The sequence below is a fragment of the Acipenser ruthenus genome, chromosome 37 (genome assembly GCF_902713425.1).
Source record: "Acipenser ruthenus chromosome 37, fAciRut3.2 maternal haplotype, whole genome shotgun sequence".
Classification (NCBI taxonomy): domain Eukaryota; kingdom Metazoa; phylum Chordata; class Actinopteri; order Acipenseriformes; family Acipenseridae; genus Acipenser; species Acipenser ruthenus.
Window position 1 is genome coordinate 3,441,316 of NC_081225.1, and position 25,248 is coordinate 3,466,563.

Below are 25,248 nucleotides of genomic sequence, written 5' to 3' on the forward strand. Positions count from 1 at the left end.
GTTATTTCAAATCTTTGTTAAAAGGAACATTACTAGTTCTTGTCTTTTTTTTTATTGTTACCATGCAGTCTTCTCTTCCTCTGGTCTAGCAAAAGAGCTCTGAACAAGCCTTTCTATACCTAACCAGTGGTGACATCATTCTTCCACAATTCTTTTTTTGTAACTGTTCTCCAGTACAGCTTGCTATCCTCCTGTACCATTCCTCTCTTGTCTAATTTTATATGGGTATGTGGAATATAAGTCCATCTGTCTATAAGAATGTACATATACCACACTTGTGTTTCTAACATACTTGTTTCCTGGTTTTTAATCTCAATGTCAGTTCTTCTCAGTGTGTGTGTGTGTGTGCTGTTGAAAGCCTGTGTGTCTCTTTTTTCTCTGCAGAAGCAGCAGGCCCAGTTCTATCAGAACATCATGCATGCCATGAGACCCCAGCCCGAGTACTTTGCAGTGGGATACTATGGACTTGGTCTTCCTTCCTTCTTGAGGGTGAGTACTCACCCTCCGCTCTGCAGCTGATTAATGAGGTGTTCATGCACCATACATTTCCCAGATCAAATATTTTAGACAAAACGTCAGGAAATTTGTATATGTGTAGGTATAGCATCATAGTCTATATTACTTAATAAAATACTATAGTCTATATTACTTAATAAAATATTAGTCTATATAACTTATTAAAATACTGTAGTCTAAAGAAAATAGTTCCATACAATTTCTCCACCATGCACTTCATCTATTCACTATATACTGTAGGTCTCAAATGTGCATTTTTGAAGGAAACGCTTGTTTTAGCAAACATGTATTTCATTTTAAAACTTGTCCCACTGTAGGATAAACGGGGTTCGTATGGGGCTTGGAAAACCTTGAAAAGCCTTGATTTTCACTTTGTATATTCAAGGCCTTTTCTGCACAGCCCAGCGCAGCTTTAAAAAGTTGCTGCGGCTGTGAACCAAAGAGACGATGCAGAGCTCACGAGTGACCTGCTAATCATAATGCAGATAACCACTAAAACTACTGCTGCCCCCTTGTTAGTGGAGGCAACCGACATTATACAATGAAGCTCTGACTTGTCAATGCTATCTTAAATAAAATAAATAAATAATTTAAACAAACATAATGTACAAAAGTCATGTATAATGTTACAATCAAGTTAATGTTAATCAGTTGCATCAAACTGACTGTATAGATAATCTAGACAAATGTAAGTCTAGGACATTTAAAAATATGCACTGCAAGGTTTGGCGAAGGCATTTATCTAAAAGCTGCGTGTCATGTCAGACAGACAGCAGCCACGAGCAGCTGGCGCAGCAAGTTGTGGGATACGAGAATGAAACCTCTTCGTGGATTCAGTCGGATTATTTATTTATTTTTTTGCATGTGAACGTGTAGCATCACAAAACTGCTGCAAAGTATGGTTGTATGTATGTATGTATGTATGTATTTATTTATTTATTTATTTAAATGCTTTCTCTTGTGTTGGATTGTGGCAGAGCTCTGCCTATAAATATTGTGGTGGTGTGTATTTTGGTGGTGGTTGGCAGGGATGGGGTTAATTCCTGTCCCTGCCAAAAACATGTGAGAATGTGGCTGCTCCTAACTGAACAAATATTGTTAATTGGGAGCAGCCACATCCTATAAATGGAGAGCACAGAGTCCATTAAGGGGAGGGGTTTGATGAGTGAGTCTGTGTTGTTACTGTGTCTCAGCATTTTGTAAGTAGTGAAGGCGAATGCCCAGCCTACATTTGTGTGTTTGTTTAGACCTTTATTTTGGCCCTTGTGCCTTTTTTGTTTTATATTTTGTGTTATTTTTGTTTATAAAAATCCGCATTGGCACTTCATACAGTGGTTCTCAAAAGTATTCACCCCCCTTGGACTTTTCCACATTTTATTGTGTTACAACATGGAATCAAAATGGATTTAATTAGGAGTTTTTGCCACTGATCAACACAAAAAAGTCCATAATGTCAAAGTGAAAAATAAAATCTACAAATTGTTCTAAATTAATTACAAATATAAAACAGAAAATAATTGATTGCATAAGTATTCACCCCCTTTGCTATGACACACCTAAATAAGCTCTGGTGCAACCAATTGTCTTTAGAAGTCACATAATTAGTTGAATGGAGTCCACCTGTGTGCAATTAAGGTGTTTCACGTGATTTCAGGTTAAATACACCTGTCCCTGGGAGGTCCCACTGTTGGTTAGTACATTTCCTAACAAAAACTACATCATGAAGACGAAGGAACATTCAAAGCAAATCCGGAATAAGGTTCTTCAAAAGCACCAATCAGGGGTAGGATATAAGAACATTTCCAAGGCATTGAATATCCCCTGGAGCACAGTAAAGTCCATTATTAAGAAATGTAGAGAATATGGCACAACTGTGAATCTGTCTAGAACAGGCCGTCCTCAAAAACTGAGTATCCGGTTGAGAAGGGCACTAGCCAGGGAGGCCAACAAGAGGCCTATGGCAATTCTAAAGGAGTTACAGTCTTCCATGGCTACGCTGGGAGACACTGTGCATACGGCAACAATAGCCCGGGTGCTTCACAAAACTGGCATTTATTGGAAAGTGGCAAAAAGAAATCCATTGTTGAAAAAAACTTGCATCAGATCTCGGCTAGAGTTTGCCAGAAGGCATGCGGGAACTCTGAGACTAAGTGGAAGAAGATTCTATGGTCTGATGAGACCAAAATAGAGCTTTTTGACCTCAACGCTAAGCGCTATGTTTGGCGTAAGCCTAACAGCACACATCATCCTGAGAACACCATCCCTACCCTGAAGCATGGTGGTGGCAGCATCATGCTATGGGGATGCTTCTCTGCGTCAGGGCCTGGAAAGCACGTGAAGATAGAGGGCAAAATGGATGCAGCAAAGTACAGAGAAATCCTGGAGGAAAACCTGCTGAAGTCTGGAAGAGACCTGGGACTTGGGAGAAGATTCATCTTCCAGCAGGACAATGACCCCAAACATACAGCCAAAGCCACACTGGAGTGGCTTAAAAACAAAAAGGTCAATGTCCTGGAGTGGCCCAGTCAAAGCCTGGACCTCAATCCAATTGAGAATATGTGGAAAGAGTTGAAAATTGCTGTTCACCGAAGGTCCCCATCCAACTTGATGGAGCTTGAGCAATTTTGCAAAGAAGAATGGGCAAAAATTGCAGTGTCCAGATGTGCAAAGCTGGTAGAGACTTATCCAAATAGACCCATGGCTGTAATTGCTGCCAAAGGTGCCTCTACCAAATATTGACTGAATATTGACTGTTTGTCAAGTCTTGTTCAGTGTTACGTGTATTGTAAGGGAACAGGGCACGCTGTTAAGAGAGTGTGTGTGTGTGGCAGGTAGTGGTCCCCCAAGCACTGCGCCTGGAAGTGATTGACTCCCACCATGGGACCCCAGGTACAGGGCACTTCAGGGTCACGAAGGCGTTACATCTGCTTCGCCAGTCCTTCTACTGGGGGCAGTGCAGAAGGGACATTAAAGGATCACTGTCGGTGCTGCGACACTTGCACTGCCCGGAAAGTACCCCCAGGCCAGTCGCACGCCCCCCTCCAGCAGCGCCAGGTAAACTGACCCATGGAGAGGTTCATCGTGGATGTCTTGGGCCCCTTCCCATGCTCAGAGATGGGGAACAGGTTTGTCTTGGTGGCCCTCGATTATTTCACCAAGTGGCCGTACGCCCTGCCTGACCAGGAGGCGGAGACGGTCGCTGAAGCACTGCTGGAGAGGTTCTTCATTTGGTTTGGGATCCCACAGGAGCTCAATTCGGACCAGGGGCACAACTTCGAGTCCCAGGTCTTCATGGAGATGTGCCGAGTCCTGGGGAACAAGAAGACCAGTACCACCCCGCTCCACCTGCAGAGTGATGGATTGGTGGAATGGTTTAACCGGACGCTGGCCGTGCAGCTGGCTGTGACCACCACCAATCATCAAAGAGACTGGGACAGCCACTGCTGCTGCTGGCTTGTTGCTCCACAGTTCAGGACTCCACTGCCTGTACGCCCACCTTACTCATGTTGGGATGTGAGCTCCGCACCCCCGCAGAGATGGTCTTTAGCCGGGCCCTGGATGCCCTCAGTGTGCCATCGGGCCCTGAATACGCCCGGAGGCTGCAAGACCAGCTGGAGGCAGCCCACCACTTTGCCAGGGACCAGCTGCAGGCTGCTGGGGTCAGACAGAAACGGAATTATGACATCAGGACTCGTGGGCACCACTTCAATGTCAGAGAGCTGGTTTGGGTTTGTAGCCCCAACTGGACAGCCACTGGCTCGGGCCCTGACAGGTACTGGAGAGGATTGGGGAGGTAGTATACCGGCTGCTGCTGCCGCAGAGAGGGCGCATGGTGGCCCTGCTTCGGGACTGGCTGACTCCCTACCAGGGAGGAGGGCCTGGAAAAGGCCTGGAAGTTTACACTTGCGTAAGTGTACGAACTCTGGTTAAAGCAATATTTGTTTGCAAGCCATACTTTTTAGGTGTCTTGCACTTCCTGGGTCATTTCACCTGGAATGTGAAATTGTCCCCAACCTTTCACTAGCTGCTTTCCTGTCAATAACCAATCAGTTGCCTTCACTGATTGATTGACATGCTTTCAGCCAGTAACATGCTTTGACCCAGAAGACAGTGTTGGGGTGAAATAACCAAGGAAGTAAAGCACTAACAGACTCCCTGGAAGGCAAGAAAAACAAACTGGAAACTTTCTTCAAGTTAGTGCAGTACCAGTCTGCTTTAAAATGAAAATATAATTTTGCTATAACATGTCTTTATTTCAAAGCTGCACATTTGAGAATTATGTAGCTAATGGAAGTGCAACATTTGCACACAAATACATTCATTTAACTTACAAAAGTAAATATTCGCAATCCATAGCATAGGAGGTCAGAATTAAATAATTTGATTACTGTGCTGATAGTTAATAAGAAACAAATCATTCTCTTTTTTAAAACGCTAAATTGTGAATGGCATTGTGCTGATTCCATTTCAGAACAAAATATTCATTTACCGCGGGAAGGAGTACGAGCGTCTTGAGGACTTTGGCCTGAAGCTGCTGTCTCAGTTCCCCAACGCATCGAAGATGACCAGCACAGCGCCCCCTGGCGAGGAGGTCCGCAATTCATCAGGACAGCGTATCCTTTCCAGTATTTTGGTGCCCATCTTTGAATTAAAAAGCTTACTAATAAAATGTTTTATTTTAAAATATATATATATATATATATATATATATATATATATATATATATATATATATATATAATATTTATTTATTTATTTATTTATTTATTTATTTATTGTGAGTGTAGTCCTAGGGGAAAAAAAGGACTACATCTCCCAGAAGGTCACAGGCTGAAAAGCCTTCATTAATTGTTTTATTAGTGATTATCCCCTGCACCTGGTGAATTAGAGCCAGCTGCAGGGTATAAAAGAAAAGCAGCCAGTCTGTTCGGGGCTGCTGTGTGGAGCACCCACTTGTTAGCGTGCACAAGCATAGGAAAAATAAAGGTAGTGTAAACCTGTGTGGTTTTGTTTTGTTTGTACGTTTTGTATTACAGGTAAACAGCTTAGCTGTCCTGTTTGATAGTTATGTTCTGGTTCTGTGTTTTAGTTAAGTGCTCAAAAAAGAGCTAGGTGTTTGTTTTGGTTATTTTGTGTTTATTAAAAATAGCGCATCTGCACTTTAAAAAACTCAATTTCTGTGTCCTGGGTCTGTTTTAAAGGGGCAACGAACCCGAGTGGGTGCAGTTTTATTACATATGGTGGTAGTGGTGGGATCTCGACCGATCGTGGAAATCCGTCGGACCCAGCTCGGATAAATAATGATGAATGTGGATGCCCTGCCACAGCTGCCCAGCAGGAGAACACAAGAGTCCAACAGGAAACCAATAGGATACACGCCCACCAGTTGGAGGTAGCCAAAAAGGAGATGGCCACCCTGAAAGCGAGACTGGAAAGCCTGGCTCCAACCGGACCTCCTACCAATGTCACCAGCAGTATCCGACCCAACCACGTACTACAGAAGATGACCAAGGAGGATGATGTGGAGGCCTTCTTACTCACGTTTGAACGGACGGCCACCCGGGAGGGATGGCCGGCAGAAATGGGCGGGCATTCTGGCCCCATTTCTACTGGGAGAAGCTCAGAAGGCCTACCACGACCTGGCACCTGAAACGGCAGAGAGTTATCCATCCCTAAAGGGGGAGATTTTAGCTGGGGCCGGGGTTACTCAAGCAGTAAGGGCACACAAATATCATGCCTGGTCTTATGTCCCGGGAGTTCCACCCCAGTCTCAGATGTTCGACCTAATTCACCTTGCAATCCGATGGCTCAAACCCGAGCTTAATAGTCCTGACAAGGTGGTCGAACTACTGGTCATGGACCGGCACCTACGACCACTCCCAGCGCCACTGAGGAAGTGGGTCGGCCAAGGCAAACCGACTACCATATGTAATAAAACCGCACCCACTCGGGTTCGTTGCCCCTTTAAAACAGACCCAGGACACAGAAATTGAGTTTTTTAAAGCGCAGACGCGCTATTTTTAATAAACACAAAATAACCAAAACAAACACCTAGCTCTTTTTTGAGCACTTAACTAAAACACAGAACCAGAACTTAACTATCAAACAGGACAGCTAAGCTGTTTACCTGTAATACAAAACGTACAAACAAAACAAAACCACACAGGTTTACACTACCTTTATTTTTCCTATGCTTGTGCACGCTAACAAGTGGGTGCTCCACACAGCAGCCCCGAACAGACTGGCTGCTTTTCTTTTATACCCTGCAGCTGGCTCCAATTTTACAATAATCACCAGGTGCAGGGGATAATCACTAATAAAACAATTAATGAAGGCTTTTCAGCCTGTGACCTTCTGGGAGATGTAGTCCTTTTTTTCCCTAGGACAACACTCTCACTATCTATCTATCTATGTATCTATCTATCTATATATATATATGTGTGTCATTTATGGTCGTTTTAAATATAAACCTATTTGATAGAAAAAACTGATTGTCGTCATATATTTGATATATAATTTTAACAATTAAAATGTTATTGGTGATCCTTTGTTTGTGGTTTCTAATTATATGTAACTATAACTATTTATATGTAAATATAAATTGTCAAATTTATGAAGGGATCTTGGATAGCAAGCGCCACAACATTACATTGCCGGTTCCAGTATCATTTATAGCAGCTACGAAAAAGCAAATAAATAAGGTGGTGTAGTAGCAGTAACTTCATTTTAATCTATTTTGTTTGAGATGTTCTGTACACCACCTTTACCTGTATTGTGACACTCATTTTAAACAATCAGTCTTGTTCATGTTTGTAAATGCAGCATAGTCCAAGCTGCTGTACTTTCATTAGGTTCGGATGACTGCTTAGCTTGAATTGGAAACACACAGAGTAGGTTAATCAGAGTTGTGGAGCAGGTAAGTCCTGAGTGTAATATAGAAGCATAGTGCATGTCTATTTCTTCAGTGAAAGCACATGTTTAACTTGTATGCTGCTTCCAGTCTTGCTGAACCCTGCCCATATTGACTATCATTAAGCCCTGTCCTTAACCCTGTGTCCCAGACATCCAGTGTTTCACTGTGAAGCCGGTGATGAACCTGCCTCCTCGATACAAGGACAAGCCGGTCCCGGAGCAGATACTACAGTAAAGCACCTCTGTACCATTACTGGGGATATCGGTGGGGAAGGAAGAGTAATGAATAGGGCATTGGAGGGTAGGATGCTCCAGGTTAAATCTGTCTCTGCATTTGTATGTGATCAGAAGCAAAGCAGAATGGAGTTAGATTGGTGTAGAAGGAAGCAGCATATTATCCCTACTGGGCATGCAGATCCTAACTAAATAACTGCATGGTCACACTCGTCCTGCACCCAGCCCTGGGTTTCAGAATTAAACTCAGTTATGTACAACCCTTTTAATATCACTTGAAAGGGATTGAGCAAAAATTGTTGACTTCATCAGGAGTTCTATGTCATTCTGTGGGCTGTGTGTTTCTACTGTATTTTATTTATACAGCAACTTACTTGCATATGAACCTTCTAATGTTGTGCTTTTTACCCGAAATGATATGAAGTGGAGTAGAAAGCAGTTGTGTAAGGTTGGGTGAAGAGGCTGGTGTAATTTCAGGAAGCAGGCAGTGTTTTTACTTCTAGAGCTGTCTGGTGGCTACACAACTATTTAAAGTCATATAGAAGTTCAAACAAACACCAATATGTATTTTTGACAGGCAGAACGTGATGAATCACACTTAAATGTTAGTAATATTAAGCAGAGTGTGATTCTAACCAAAGTGATCTTATGAGCTGGAGCTGTCCTGATTGACTCCCATTATATTCTGTCAGGGACATTTCAATGTGGTGATAATAAGAGGACTGTGACATTAACAGGAGTGACTTTTGTAAAGTGAAAGTTAGAACTGACTGGCAAACAATATCACCATAATCTGTCCCTGGCGACATGAACCGTTTCACAGTATCACACCTTGAATTCATTACTTGAATTCAAATTCAATCTTTTAGTATAACAATTGAATTTATAGGCTCATCAAAATGAAAACATGGTAAAGCGCAGGCAAACATGTTGAATCACTGGAGACTACAACATAGTAACAGTAAAATACCCACAGCTAATCATGGTAATAATAAATACATGGTACAAGCATGTTAGCAGGGGGCGTTTGATTGACTGAACAGAAACTGTGATGAATGGTATTGGAATCTCATCCTGACTAGTTAGAACGACTCAGAACCACACTGACTTCCTCCCTGTGGTTTTACGGAGGTTCTGACTAAGCTGGTGATTTCAGCTATTACAGGGCCAACGAGGTGCAGCAGTTCCAGTACTCGAGAGCCTTCAGGAAAGGAGAGAAGGACCCGGACAACGAGTTTGCAGTGAGTCTAAAAAGAGCAATGCTGCCATCCTGCTTCATGAATCAAATTGCAATGACTCATTTTGTGCCTTTCTCCACACTTTGAGATTCTGTTCCTGCATACATAATCAAAGTAAAAAAACATCCATTGAGTATACAGGCACACTCACACATTATATATCAGATGACCATACTTTAGCAATATCTTTTAACCTCTGTGACATATTTTGCGTATAAACACACACAACTAGTCTATATCAACCTCCTAATAACTAGTGCCGTTTTCTGTTGGGCGTTGAAGCTTGATGTGTTCATTCAAACTTCAGTTGTTAATTTGCGTCTTACTTGCAATGAAGTTGACTGAAGTAATACAGTAATATACAGGTAGTGGACAAAAAAAATGGAAACACCTGAGTAAATGAGGGACACCAAGTATATTGAAAGCAAGGGCTTCGACACAGGTGTGGCTCATGCGTTAATTAAGCAAATAACATCCAAGCATATTTAGGGTCATGTATAAAAATGCTGTACAGGTTCCTGGTTGCTTATAACTATGGCTAGCATGACTGCAAGAGGAGACCTCAGTTGAAAGAGGGGTTATTGTTGGGGTGCGTTTGGCAGGAGCTTCAGTGACCAAGACAGCTCAACTTGCTGATGTTTCACGAACGGTGATGATGCTAAGGTGATGTTGGCATGGAACTCCGAGGGAAAGACATCATCAGCAAAGGGCAACAGTGGGCGGAAGCGCATACTCCAGGATCGTGATATCCGTGCATTAATTCAAAGTGCAAGGCAAAACAGACGAGCAACTGCAGATCAATTGACTGCAAATTTCAACCTGGGGCGCGAGCAGCCAGTTTCATCAAAAACGGTCTGCTGAGCTCTCCACATAGCAGGATACCATAGTGGCCCAACGCCCTATTAAGTGACTTTACATTGGGGTTTCCATTTTTTGTCCACTACCTGTCGTTTTAGGGACGTTTTCACAAAGCATTTACCTCGTTCTACAGAAAAAGGGGTAACTTATGGTGCTAAATTCTTTATGAATATGGCCCTTAAAGTGTTACTGAACAGGCTGTAGGGTTTAAAGCAAAACACATTACTTTCCCTAGTTTCCTGTTTTGTAGTAAATATTCTTGCAGTATCTTTTTCAATATAATTGCTATTTTTTTATATATATATTGTTATTACCGTATCTCTTGTCATAAAGACAGATGAACCAATCAAACTGCTGAACTTTGGGAGAGGAGTCGGGAACCAATGAAGTGTTTCTGATTTGAGGTTTGATTTTAAGAGCCGATGTTATGAATGTAGAAGGCATTTTGCTGGGAAAACCTGAAGCATAACCGACGTGAAACGAAAATAAAAAATATTAAACAATTCACAATTATGTTGAAAAAGATATTGCAAGAATACCTACAACAAAAGCAGGAAACTAGGGAAAGTAATGTTGTGTTTTACAGCCTGTTCAGTAACACTATTCCATCACACAAAAAAAACTTGCTCATTTCTGTATGTTGAGTTCTGAACCCAGCAGATCTATCAATACAGTGGTTCCCAGTGAACACTGAATTAAGTAGTATCTTCCATTTTTATGTCAGTTTAGCAAAATGTCATTGACTTGCATTAAGAAAAAAAACAATATCTGTTCTTGGATTTACTGATTGGATAGAGCCAGTCACTGTTCACACAGGTTCCCATTCAAGTATGAAATGTAACCTTTACCAAATGGGTATTTACCTCCTAAAGACCCGGAAACCTGAATAAGATATATCAAAGCTGCTCACCGAGACTGTGATGCAGTCATGGCCCCGCCCCCGAGGGCACAAAGGTACAGTGCACACAGATCTCAGTGCCATTTTTCCTTGCAAGACTGACCCGACAGGAGAGCCTGGTATCAGATAAGTACTTGTTGCTTATGACTGTATAATTTTTCGCAAATTATTGTGTTGTACACTTAATTTACTCATATATTGTGCACTACAGCCTGTTGTTTGTTTCGTCTCCCAGTGGCCTTGTGCTCCACGTGAAGCCAGCGGCTTGAATTGCTCCTTCCCAGGGATCAAGCAACATAAGTCGACTGACTGTGCTCTCCCCCCAGGCTGCATAGCTCCGGATGGATTAAATTCTCTTTATTTTGTGAATTTATGCAGCACTTCACTGGACCAAGATACATGTTTCGGTTGAGATTGCTTGCAGTCTCTCCCACAGTATCTTGCTGCCGTTTTGGTGACTGCTTTTGCATTACCATTTCGAAGGCTGTTAGTACCTCTAACAAGCAGGCTTCCCTCAGTCTCGTGTTGGTACTGACTGAGTGGTTTTGCTAGTGGCTTATACAGGTGGGCATCCCTGTACATTGCTATCCACGGGAACTGTGAACTGGTGGACCTGTACTATACCGGTATCGAAGGCACCGACCTGCTCTGTTCCCGACCCGAGGTTAACGCACCGGTGCCGTCCCGGTACCATACTGTACTGTCCCGGTTTCAACCAGATACCGTACCTACCCGGTGCTACAGTCACCAAACTGTTACCGACCCGGTACCGTACCAACCTGGTGCTTATGCCCCGGTCCGGCACCAAACCTGTCTTGTTCGGGTCTTGACCCTCCCAGTTGCGGTCTAGAAGCAGATTGAGGCTGCACTCGTACATCTGTATACTGTATACTGTACACTGCAGTCTGCCGGTTGAGGACAAGCGCGGCAGATGCTCTTCCTGCCTGGGGCCTGAGCATGGCAAGGAGGCACTGAAGAACCACAGTTTCTGTGAGTTTTGTGCATCTTTCTCCAAGCGTACGCTGGAAAAACCTTTCTCCCTCAGCTCTACAGAGCGCTCTGCATCCCTCACTCCTGCACAGCGCTCTTCCCCATCACCCACTGGTAGAGGTGGCTGCGCCTCACCCTATGGCTCTGTGCCAAGGGAGACTGGGAAAGTAGCTCACACAGGAAGCTGTCTTCACGGTCTTGCCATCTTCCTCTGCCTCTCCTTCTCCCCCGAGGAAGAAGAAAAGTTGCTGTTCCAAGCAATCCAAACTCATTTACAAGCTTAGAAACTTAAAAGAATATGTTTTGTACACAAAATTTTACTTAATAATGCACTGTACCAAAAATGAACACAGAAACAACCCTCTGGAGCTTTAATAATTGTATTTATGTTTTTAACATTCCCATACTCTACAGCCACTGGCACTATAGCACACAGTGCAGATGATCAATTAAGCTGTTGCACAGTCATCTTTGTTTGCCAGAATTCGCGAATTGAGTTAATCAGCTCTAGACGTGTTTGATTAATTTAATACATCAGGATTTACATCCTGGGTAGATGTTTTAGAGTTAGTTTTGTTAAAAACGTTTTGCTTTTTTTAATGAATACATTCGCAGAAATGAAAATGGGCAGACAAAAGGAGGTTGAGGACAGAACTGTATTGTTTTCAAGAATTTTTAAGAAGCGTTCTGTGGATTTTGTCATAGTGGGTGAACATAGCAATTATTACACTGGTAAAAAAAAAAAAAGTGTTTGTTTGCGCTGCTGGGGTATTTTGCATGCGATTATAAAACAGCAGCTACAGTACCAGCCTTTTACATTAGTAGGGTTATTCAAAATACAATTGACCTCTAGTATTACTGTACGTTTGCGCATTTTAACTACACTGATGATTTTATTTTGATAAACAACTGTGATTTTATTGTGCTGAATATAAGTGGTTAAACGGTTTATGGTGCAATGTGTTCTTTGTGAAATATTTTCACTGTTTTTTTAAGCACATTAGTGAACAACCCTTTTTTATCAGAAAATAATGAAAATTACTTAATGGTATTTTGTAACACGCATTATTATGCTGAAGTCGTATCCTTTCATGATACTTTTCTTTCTGTAATAAGCAAATTAGGTTGAGTTTATTGATTTTGAACTGGAGCCTATATGTGTGAGTATGCAATGGTTTAATTTAATCTCAGTTGCATTACTTGGACTGTTTTCCTTTGTAGTTGCTATGTTTTAAGCTTAGAAGCAAGATCACTATATCAAATTAAATGCCACACAATTTCCTTTCATATGGTTAAGGTATCTGAAAAAATAAATTGTAAATAAATGGTTGAATGCATTTGTTTGTTTTGTGGTATCCATTCCTGTACATCCAACCCGATTTGTGCATAGGTAAAAGGGCCTCTGTATGGTCAATAGCAAAACCTGCTTATAAATCTACTCGAGTCTTAGGGCAACTATAATAGTATTCTGGTAGCCTACCAGCCCTAGTTGCTGAGGTCCCTCTCTAACAGTCACAAGCCCTCACCAGAACAGCCAGATGAGCTGCGTCTGGTTACAAGAACCTGCTCCGTGTATCAAAACTGAACGGGCAGGCTGTAGGCAAGAACCTGGCTGTGCTGGTAGCTGCACATAGACAGCTTTGGCTTTCCCAGGCACACGTGCCTGAAGGAGACAAAGCTCCGCTGTTGGATGCCCCTGTTACACCCGGGCATACGTTTGGTCCCGCGGTGGACGAGATACTGCAGCGCTCTCACCATGTGCAGGAATCCATGAAGGAGCTGGTTTGCCTGCTGCCCAAGTGAACACCTCCAGTGCCCAAACCAGCAGCAAACTGGCGCCCAAGGCCCCAGCAGCCTCAAAGCCTGCACCCGCTGCCAGAGGTGTTGTTCAGAACCGGGCTGTGGAGGCTTTAATAGGTTCCGCCAGCCAGCGCAGGGACAAAAGCCTCAGGCCAAGTCACAAGCCAAGCAGCAGCCCTAGGAGTTTGCTGCCACAGGCCCAGCTGCCTATAAGCTGGCCAACTTGCCCCCTCTAGAGAAGCTCACTGCCCATTCCACCAGGGGCATGGCAACTTTGTGGGCTTTATTCCAGGGTGCATCTGTCAAGGACATTTGCAGTGCAGCGGTGTGGGCTACTCCTTATACCTTCACCAGGTTCTAAGGACTAGAAGCATAGAGGCGAGTTCTCCCTCAATTTTTTTAGCCCTAGCTACTTGTTACTGGGGTTCCGAATTGTAACGCAAAAGGCAGCCTCGGCTTAGCCTTGTAGCATTCCGGTCCATTGGCAATCTAGCCCTTGCGACGGCTTGGGTATACTGACCCATTTGGTAATGGTTACATTTCGTACTTGAAAGGGAACGTTAGGTTATTATCATAATCCTGATGATAATATGAAAATGACGCCGAGATCTGTGTGCGTTGTCCCTTTGTGCCCTCGGGGGCGGGCCATGACTCTGTCACAGGCTCGTGAGCAGCTTTTGATATATCTTATTCAGATTTCCGGGTCTTTAGGAGGTAAATACCTCTTCGGTAATGGTTACATTTCTATTTTAGGGAACCTGGATTGTTATAATAACATAATGTTTTGCTGTATTCACCCACACCTGCAGTCATCTACGTAAGGATTCTGTTGAAGAGATGTATGTAACACATTGCCCTCTCTGCTGACCGGCTGCTTTCTTTGTTTTCCCTGCAGACCATGTGGATTGAGAGAACCTCGTACCTCACAGCCTACAAGTTTCCAGGGATCCTAAAGTGGTTTGAAGTCAAATCAGTCTCCATTGTAAGGAATAAGCACGTTCAAATTTGTGTTGGAATCTGACAAATGAAAGTAATGTACCTTTTACAGGCAGTCTCAGGTGAGCGATTGGATGGGAATGGGGAGGTCATGACAAATCACCCCCAAAAAGTTTTTAAACCCTACTGTCTCTGATTTACATTAAATGTGGTTCTTCGGGATGTTCCAGGCAAACAAGCTCAAATTAACATTTTTATACTGATCAGGTCAAGGGGTCAGAAGTTATAGAGCGGTCAAAATGTGGTTGATCGGCAAACCCCCCCCCCCCCCCCCATTAACCACCTTTTACTCAAAAACGGTTTGTGCGACTTGTGGGAGGTGTCATTTTATTGGAAATTGCATGGCAAATCCAAAAAAGAAAACAAACGTTCACCTTAACCCAGTGTTTGACCACAAAAATAAAAAAATACCAAGAAAAGGTCAAGGTCTAGGCTTCAACTGTGCAAACTTTCGTGAAGGTAGTATTTTTGTTTTGCTTTAACCCCCCCCCCCCTTTCAAGGAACATGAATAATCTTCATGTAACAAAAATGTAATTTGACATGAGTAAATGAATCACATCATCAGTGGGGTAAAAAGTCAGCACCTTTTATTGCAGGTGAACAATTACGTTTATGTGACGTGGAGATGTTACTAGCACTGCTATCATAGTACTGAAGTAAAGTATGGAAGATGTTAATCACAGTTTTGCACTCAATTCAAAATCTGAGAACTTCCCATTGATGTGGAGTATAATAGGTGCCAGGAATTCTTTCAATCCCAACTCCTCCCCCAAGTGAAGGAAAAACTTCCCCACCTGAGGAAAATGCATTACTTCAGTGATGGTTGTGCTGCCCAATACAAAAACCAGTTAAATTTCATAAATCTCTGCCACTATAAACTGGACTTCAACTTGGATGCAGAATGGAATAATTTTGCAACTTCACGTGGCAAAGGCTCTTTGGTATTGGGGGAACAGTCAAGCAAAAGACTGCTGGGAAATCAAAGTATTGCTGGCCAGAGAAGGATGACAAATGCTGGGTACCCCATGGCAACATTCCTAGTCTCGCTTAGTCTTACTTGAGGCTACAAGTTTCAGAATCAATATCTCAAAAAGACTGAGAAACCGTGGAGAGAGAGAAGGGGTCGCTGAATGGTGTGGCCTTTGTTGCAAAAAAAGAAAATGTTCATCTGGAATAAAGGTGCTGGCTTTTTTTCCTCACTGATAATTTTTTTTTTTCCCAAAACTTTTAAGGTGCAACTTCCTTTTGTTTTCTTTAAAATATATTTTTTATACCTTTGGATTTGCTGTGTGATTTGGTTAACATTCATTTTGACCTCTTTAGAACTTTGGACCCCTTGACCTGATCAGTTTAAACATGTAAGTTTGAGATTGTTTGCCTGAAACAACCCCAGGAACCAAGTCTGGTGTAAATGGGACATGGTAGGGTATAACCTGTTGATTGATTTGTCACGGAATGACCCGAAAGGGTGGTCCAGGGGTGTTCGATTACGGTCCTGGAGGGCCATTCCGCTCCAAGTTTAACAGGTAAAATTAGTTAATTAACTACTTCAGGGTCTGGATGCAGGTTTAATTGGTTCAATTAAACAATTTACAGAATGACTGGAACAAAGACCAGGAGTGAAAGGGACAACCTTGGAACCTTGGCCCCCCTGCTGTAGACGAGAACAGGCTTGAGACATGCTGCTGTTTTACCTCTGACCAGATCAATGACACGGACCACTCACTTTAATATAGTCTTTACAGCTTTCCACGATTCTCTCAATAATGTTGTACTACATGTGTTGTCAAGTAAACATTAACCGTTTCACTGCCACATTGTTTTTACCAGTGGTCATATCAATGGTACAGATCATTTAAAATGTTTCTTACACATCTCTATTTACAAACTATTCCATTAGAAATGCCGTTCCTCCTACATTATGCCTCTAGGGATGCAATGATTTTGTTAATTTTTTTTAGTTATATGTATTCATTTACCACCAGAATTTACGCCCCCTAATCCAAACACCTGATATGATTGCTTCCTTTGCAGCATGTGGTATAGCAATGAGCTTTTCAGGTTTTATACAGTTGAGAAATAATTAGTAAAGGAGTCAGCAATGTTCAGGTGTAGTCTCTTCCGACACAGTCTTTATTTACAAGCACACAGAACAAAAATAAAGTGTTGAATTTAAATCAAGGGAAGTAATGTTAAAACTCTACAATGCATTAGTAAGACCTCACCTAGAATATTGTGTTCAGTTCTGGTCACCTCGTTACAAAAAGGATATTGCTGCTCTAGAAAGAGTGCAAAGAAGAGCAACGAGAATTATCCCAGGTTTAAAAGGCATGTCGTATGCAGACAGGCTAAAAGAATTGAATCTATTCAGTCTTGAACAAAGAAGACTACGCGGCGATCTGATTCAAACATTCAAAATCCTAAAAGTTATAGACAATGTCAACCCGGGGGACTTCTTTTACTTGAAAAAAGAAAAAAGGACCAGGGGTCATAAATGGAGATTAGATAAAGGGGCATTCAGAACAGAAAATAGGAGGCACTTTTTTACACAGAGAATTGTGAGGGTCTGGAACCAGCTCCCCAGTAATGTTGTTGAAGCCGACACCCTGGGATCCTTCAAGAAGCTGCTTGATGAGATTCTGGGATCAATAAGCTATGAACAACCAAACGAGCAAGATGGGCTGAATAGCCTCCTCTCGTTTGTAAACTTTCTTATGTTCTTATGTTCTTAAAAAGGAAAACAAAAGGCCAACTAAACCATTGCATTCCCTATCTAACTCATGGCAGTGAAAAACTGAGATTTGCATCGCAACAGAAAATAAGTAAGCCACAGATGCTTAAATGCAGTGCTAGTCCTGACAGTAAAATACTGCACTGTAATGTCATTTTAATTCAAAGGCCATTACACGTAACACTGCACGGCAGTTAAACTAGGCACCCTCGCAAGACGATCGTTTCTCAAGTATACTGCAGTAAAATAGGATTCTGCAGCCTTGAGTAAACATAACCGTGATCATATAAGTTGCTTACCCAGGAGGACTTGTTTTGATGTATTGTCCTTGGTGATTGAGCACCATTGACATTTGTATACTGTATTTAAACTACTGATGCACAGAGGCACGCTTTTGCTAATTGTAATCATATCGGTCTGCTTTTAAGAATCAACCTCTAATAAGTATCAAATCATCCAGGACAGATGTGATTCTTATAAACGGAGTGCACTGTGTAATGCTTCCAAGTGTTGCAGGCACAGATCAAAGTGAATGTGTCACAAGAATATTTTCAAACTATTTTAGCCTTCAGCTTGTACAGCACGCACTCCTATCCGCTGGTCTTCTACCAGAATAGAATATTACTCAGCTCCTCATTGTAACCGTTTCCTCCGGTTTCTAATTGTCTGGAAACTGGCACCCTTTTTGGCTGTACATCAACTCAAGTGTCCGGTCTGATCCAAGATGGCTGCTGGTTACGGAAGCCTCCCAGGGACATAACATACAAGATTTAAATCTAGGGATGTACACCCCATCACATAGCGGTTTTAATGAAATAGCTTTTACTGGGATTCTAAGGAGAAATCTGAGGAGAAATTATAAGAAGGCACTAGCTGAAACCTTTGTCAACATAAATTTTTTTCTTATAATGTTACCTTAGAATAATGAATGAGCATTTTACAGTTATGTATGAGCTACTACGATTAAAGATTTCTGTATTTAAATGTAAATGTTCTGTTTAAACATTCTGGAAGGTGTGAGAAACTGCACAGCCAAACTGATTTTGTGTGTACATGTGTTTGTGTGGTCAGGAGGAGATCAGCCCCCTGGAGAATGCCATCGAAACCATGGAGTTGACCAATGAGAAGCTGAGTAACCTGGTCCAGCACCAGGCCTGCGATCGCTCCCTGCCTGTCCATCCACTCTCAATGCTGCTCAGTGGCATTGTGGACCCTGCTGTCATGGGCGGCTTCTCCAACTACGAGAAGGTCAGTCTGGCTGGGGATTACATTCTGATTGTAGCACCACTTTTCTTACAGCAGCTTTAAGATGTGTCAGATAACAAAACAAGCAAAGACTGATAAGGACAACTGCAGTTATTGTATGTTATTAAACCAATAGATTGAAACTTGGCTTGGTGACATGACCACAAGTATTTCAATGGCGGGGCTTCCATGCAGTTTAGAAACTCCAGATTCTCTCTCCATTGTCGTGAGAATGTGACGTAGCGCACACATAACACACGCGTTCCTCACGCTACCGGAAGTGTGTGGCCAAACCATGGTACGGCTTAAAGGGGTGGGTAAATCGCCTTCTCACACTAAAAAGCCATGCAAATTGACCAATTTTTTATTTTTTTTGCATGGAAACATGTCCGAAAACCGTACATTATGCTCACAGGACTTCAGCAATTAAAATCCTCTTGTGACACGCAACTTTCTTCTAGAACTATTGCCCTGGCAAGCTCTTTGACCAAATAGGAAAAACTAACAATACAGTACGAGGTTTTTTTTTTTTTTTATTTATATGTGAAACCATTTTTCTTCAATACAACCTAAAAACTTAGTGGAAACCCAGTTTAAGAAAACTGCATGATAGCAATAGTCGTGCAAGGGCAAATTGGAACTCAGAAAGACACATTTGAATATACCTTCCCATTTTGTATATTAATGAGTGTATTTGCATTTGGAAGGCAAATTTCTCCCCCTTAAAGAAAACTACATGGAAACCCAAATTACCTGAAAGGTACGACCAAAATAGCAGAACAAAAAGGTGAAATTTATCCACCCCACAATAAACAGAATGGCAGACCTGCCACCCCATCCCGAATGTATCTGGATGAATCATTTCTTATAAAAAGAAAGAAAACAGATAATACAGCACTTTGCATTTAATAGGGACAAACTTTCCTTTCAGTTGAAAAAACCTCCAGTTAGCAATAAATTTATATATAAACTATGTATGTATATTATACTGCCAAAACATCAACTCTTGTTTGTTCTTACAAAGATAAATCTACCATCTTTACCATTCTTCTTCCTGTCCTCTCTCTATATTCATAGAGATGAAACTTAGCTTTTCTGACTGTTCGCTCTACAGCTTTGGTGGGGGTTGTATGTTACCAGCATACTTGGTATCATGAAGCATCATGCCTGCTTACCTATTTGTGTTCTTTGTGTTTGCCAGGCGTTCTTCACAGAAAGGTACCTCCAGGATCACCCAGGAGACCAGGAGCGTATTGAACTCCTCAAGCAGCTCATTGCCATCCAGGTACCGCAGGAGCTTCTCCAAACTGGGGGGAAGGGGGGGGGCAAGGAGTCTAGTATGGGGAGCTGTCAGCATGGTCTTTAGTTTGAGTCTCACACTTGAGCCCGGAACAGTACAAAAAAAAACATATGTATTATGGGCAAAGTCACTTTCCTTTGCCCTTCCTTTGACCTTGTCATTATTTAGATTTTTCAAAGCACACTGTGCCATCCCATGAAATACCTAACAACTCTCTCATTATTAAGACCATTCTGCACCACTCTGAGCTCCTAAAGCCAGTCCCTTTTCAAATTATCTATGAGAATGTTGAGTGAAACTGTATTTAACGGGTAGCAGTAACATGCTTTGACCCAGAAGACACTGCTGGGGTGAAATGACCAAGGAAGTAAGGCATTGCTGCAGGATGCTGAGAAACTGATGCATGCCTTTATAGTATCTGGTATTTTAAGTTGCAGCTTGTGCAAAATACTGCTGCCAGGGGTTTAACTAGAACAAATAACTATGAACACATTACCTCTGTGTTAGCAGCCTTACATTGACTTCCTGTACGGCATAAGATTGATTTGAAGGTCCTGCTTCTAACTGATACTGCTTTAAATGGCCTTGCTCCCCTATATCTAAAAGATTTACTGACCTCATATGTACCTAGTCCCTCTCTTAGATCACAGGATGAAGTTTAACTCAGTATTCCATGGACACAGAGAAAGAAGGCAGCAGAGCGTTCAACTTTAGAGCACCAAAGTTGTGAAATGATGACACGATTTGTAAGGGAGCACCATCTCTTGATGCTTTTAAATTAAGATTACAGACATATTTAGCATATGCATTTTAAAGGGAACATTTTATCAGCCTTTTTTCTACTTGTTTTTTTTTATTCTATATTTTTATCACTGCTTTTTAAGTGATGATTGTTTTACTGTGTGTAATTTAAGGGGGTATTTTGTATTTTCTCATCTTTTATTTGTTGTGTATGTTATTCATTTTTGTTATTTTTATATGTAAAGCGTTTTGAGGCGATTTTATCACTAAAGGTGCTATATAAGCAATACAGATTGATTGATTGATAACAGACTTCCCGGAAGGCAAGCAAGCAAACTGAGAACATATTTAACCTAGTAGTAGCAGATCAGTCTGTTTTAAAATGAAAATACATATCTGTTATAACATGTGTTTCTTTAAACTGTACATTTGAGAGCTTTGTAATTCATGGAAGTGCAAAAAGGGTAAGATGTATTGGATTGTTGTGTTAGCTATAGTTACTTTAATATATGCTGTGACAGGGTGGCTGGGCGGTGACGTCACGGCAGAAGCAGGAACTAAAGCACTGACACCAGGCACTGCAGTTTCAAAAGAAAGACGCGGCTGGCCGTCGTTTTAGTTACAAATAACAAAAATAAATAAAATATTTAAACACAAAAAGACTTGCTCACAGAGCAAAATAAAAGGTTTAAACAGAAACAAAATACACGATCGGGCTGGGCAAGTCACTGATCCTTTACGTTTTAGTTTCGTTTTGTTTTTCTCTCACTCCTCTCGCTCACTCTCTCCTTCTAACACCCACCACGAGTGCAGAGAGCTGCAGGCTTTTTATACCGTGGCCATCTCCCGATTAGCAACAAAATTAATCACTTAATTAATTCGGGAGATGGCCACCTTCTGCACGAGTTTATTAATTATTCCTGGCAGAGGATGAGCACCAATCTCGCCTCTGCCAGAACACGTTTTAAAATAAACAAACAAACCCTGCGGCGCTTTGCCGTCACAAATACATAAATAAAACAAAACAAATACAAAATACACTGCACAGGGGAGACACCGATCTAAAAAAAATATATATATATGTACAGGGCTCTCTTCCGCCCTGCTACATATGCGCTTTACTTTTTAAAGTTGTTCTCAAATAAAATAAATTACTTAAATAGAACAAATAAATCTGCTTTCCACATGATTAATAAAAACTAATATGTTGGAATTATTTCTATTGGGTCTTCATATTGGATCTTCATAGTGCTTGGCATTGCCTTAGAGAACAAAACAGCTTGGCAGTGTCTTGCTGTACTATTACCAGGGGCTGGTCACTACAGCAACCAAACTTATAACAGCATAACATCATCTATACAAGTGGTGTGCAAAGTGGGGGGCGCAGAGAGTCTGTTAGGGGGGTGCAACTGACCTAAGAGGCAGTTCTGGAAAATCCTCTTTTTTTTTTTTTTGTTAAAGGATAGAAATTTTTTAATAAATACATAAATGACAGCTGATTAGTCAAAGTTCTTAACTTTCAAATGAGCTGCTGACTATCACTCTAGGACTTGTAGAACCGGAGAAATGATGTTTGAAGTGGAGAGTGTCAGTGAAACTGCAGTGAAGAGAGCAGAAATGGCAGATTCCATGGATAGAGTGCCAAGCGCATATTTTTTCCTAGATTTAACAAAAAAAATGTCCAGATTTAGCTAAATACATATTTTATATACAGTACCAAATCAAAGCTTCAATGGGCGGGGGCTTTAATGTTAGATTCAATAAAACTCTGTCTGTGTGTCTGCTGTCAGATCCCGTTGCTGGCGGACGGGATTCAGATTCACGGAGAGAAATCCACGGAGCAGCTGAAACCACTCCACAACCGGCTGGTCACCTGCTTCCAGGAGCTGAAGGAGAAGGTGGAGAAGCACTACGGAGTCATTACCCTGGTGAGCACCGCACTGCTGCTTCTCAGCCGAGGGCCGGTAGGGTTAGAAATACACAAAGAAACTCTGCTTTATTAAGTGTCTGTTGGTACTCTAAATGTAGCCCTCTTGAATGTGTAATAGTTATGGATGGGGCTGGTAGATGTTCCTGCTAAACGTTCTGAATGATGGTCCCCTATGGAGGAAGCATCCTGGTGAAGGAGTTTGTAGAGGTGCTTGTATGTTCATACATGCAGAAGTCACATCACAACTCATTGAGCTTTGAAGATGGCTGTTTTGATTTAATACAAGGGTCTATAAGGTGGGAATTTTGTTTACAAGTGATATCCAAAAAAGAGATCTTTACAATGAGAGTTGTTTTACCATAGGGTACAATTACATCTATTGTCACTTTCTTCTCTCAGCCCTCCTCCCTGACGGAGCGCAAGAAAAGCCGTACAGGCTCCATAGTGATGCCCTACATCCTGTCGTCGACACTGCGCAGGCTCTCCACCATCTCCGTGGCATCCTCCGGAGTCTCTAGCTGCTCCACTTCCTCAGAACGCTCCTCGAGACCCTGCTCCAACGAGTGAGACCCCCTAACCCTAACCCTGCTCCTACGAGTCAGACCCCTTAACCCTAACCCTGCTCCGAAGGGCAACCCCAACTCCAGTTTAGTGGGTATTAATGCATTCGTGTCCCCAGAACTAATTAATTCACCCCATTATATTAATTCATTATATTAATATTAAATATTATATGTAAAATATTATTAATAAAGGAGGATTTGCTAAACTTAATAAATGGCCAACAAAATAATGAGATATATGAAACATCTATTTAATGTAACAGAAGCAATTCAGACAAACTTTAGTTCTGGAGCAAGGTACATTACTGTTATATCTCTTGAAGCAAAGGTGGGTGATGGAAAACCTCCTCCCAAAAGTAATTGGGGGGGGGGGGGAAGAGAAACCGTCATTTTAATTATCTTTTTTTTTTTTTGTTGAAAATTAAGTAAATCAAACTACTGTATTTGTTTTGTATAGTACTTTCGCTAGTACTACGTATTTCATTACAACCCCCGCCTCTTTCCTTTCACTGGGATGGCACATATCCAGTAATTGGCTAAAGCAGACAAAAGGGGATGGGAAGCATGCCAGCGTTGGCTATTATTTTAGACGGCTTTACTCACATTTTCCATGCTAGCTATCTGAAGAAATGGAAGAATATGATTGGCTAGTAGACATGCTAATCAAAACTATAGAGGGAACGTACAGCTGTGACTGAGTGGAGAATTTGGATCGTGTGGCTGCCTCCGTGTAAAATAAATGTTGCATATTACATATAAATAAATAAGAACTTATTTATTTTAAAATTGTCGAGTAGGCAATGCTTCCTCTGACGAGCCGCCACTAGTTGTGTTTTTAGGTCTGTTATTTTTATCATTCCCTTGTGCCTTAGTTTTCCCTCAGTTATGTTCAGACACATCTCAGGTCTTTGCTGTCAGCCTCTGTTTGTAATCAGTCGCTAAGTTCTCACTCCTGTGTCTCTCCCCAGTTCTCTGCTGGCCTCTGTGAGCGAGCGCAGGGGCTCAGTGCTGTCCAGGGCAGAGGAGCCCTTCTGTGACAACAGAATCAGCCGATTCAACAGGAAAGAGTGGAACATCAGCAAATCCCAAGTCCTGACTGAGAGAGAGCCAGACGGAGAGGTAACTCAACAATGCACTCGCACTGTAGATATAGATTAGTGGGATACAGAGAGACACTCGGGCTCCTCACAATTACTTTGGGTCACACACATTATTTATTTATTTGTTTATTTAACCAGGAGATTTACACATTAAGACCGAGGCCTTGTTTACAAGGTGGTCCTGGAAAACAATAAAAAGACAATTGCATGTACAAGCAACACAATTAAAATATGTGTGGTTCACAGTTAATCAGCAGCATACAGAAATCAAAGAACAGAATAAGGAAAAGCCTTGGCAGGAAGTTCTAAGCAATTCCCAAATACAATCTTTATAACCAGAAAAAGAAAAATTATCAAATTCCACCTTTATACTAGTCCTTTCTACCAGAGCACTCAAATAAGCCTTTACAATGTTTCAGTACAAAACAATACCAGTGAAAACCCGATTTAGAACATAACATAAGAAAAGTTGCAAACAAGAGGAGGACATTCAGCCCATCTTGCTCGTTTGGTTGTTAGTAGCTTATTGATCCCAGAATCTCATCAAGCAGTTTCTTGAAGGATCTCAGGGAGTCAGCTACAACATTACTGGGGAACTGGTTCCAGACCCTCACATTTCTCTGTGTAAAAAAATGCCTCTGTGACAGGATTGACCGAGGTTTGAGACTCAGAGACAGTTTTAAGTTCAAAAATAAAGTTTTTAATAAACACAAATACAAAATAAATAGGCACAAGGGCCAAACAAAAAGGTTTTAAACATAAAATAAACACAAAGCAAAAAGCAAAACTTACGAAAATAAAGGTTTCCAGGCTGGGCGTTGCCTTCACTGGATTACCAAAAACTGCACACACAAAAACACTCTTGCTTCTCCTTCTAGAACTCTCCTCCCAACTGGGAGGCTGAGGCCTCCTTTTATGCCAGGTGGCTAAGTCTATAATTGAATAATTAATTGACTGATTGCTCCCACCTGAAGCAATCAATCTGGGCAGGGAGGAGAATTTAACCCCTTCCCTGCTAGTATTTCTAAGGGCAGAGCTCTGCTCTGCCACACACCTCCCTCCACGTACAAAGTACAGAGGCCGCAATCGGCCAAACTCCCCCCCCTCCCAAGCCCTCCCCCCAAGAGTCCCCTTATGTCCCTTGGGTGGGCTATTTCAACGGGCGGTGGTGGGCGGGGTTGATGCCGGATCCCCC

The 25,248-nt window shown here is 41.8% G+C and overlaps 1 protein-coding gene across 4 annotated transcripts in view; it reads left to right on the forward strand.

The window, feature by feature from the left end:
• The window catches only part of LOC131706871 (dedicator of cytokinesis protein 5-like), a 163,057-nt gene that overhangs the window by 118,638 nt on the left and 19,171 nt on the right, over positions 1-25,248 (forward strand). The window contains exons 40-49 of one of the 4 annotated variants that reach the window (XM_059008765.1): positions 385-489; positions 4,988-5,129; positions 7,578-7,659; positions 8,819-8,903; positions 14,342-14,428; positions 18,246-18,422; positions 19,621-19,704; positions 22,251-22,388; positions 22,790-22,953; positions 23,922-24,072. In XM_059008765.1, the coding sequence (XP_058864748.1) occupies positions 385-489; positions 4,988-5,129; positions 7,578-7,659; positions 8,819-8,903; positions 14,342-14,428; positions 18,246-18,422; positions 19,621-19,704; positions 22,251-22,388; positions 22,790-22,953; positions 23,922-24,072 (1,215 nt within the window). Of the gene's footprint in view, positions 1-384; positions 490-4,987; positions 5,130-7,577; positions 7,730-8,818; positions 8,904-14,341; positions 14,429-18,245; positions 18,423-19,620; positions 19,705-20,350; positions 22,230-22,250; positions 22,389-22,789; positions 22,954-23,921; positions 24,073-25,248 lie in introns of those variants that run through there. The other 3 variants (XM_059008766.1, XR_009310858.1, XM_059008767.1) reach the window with 3 other exon arrangements.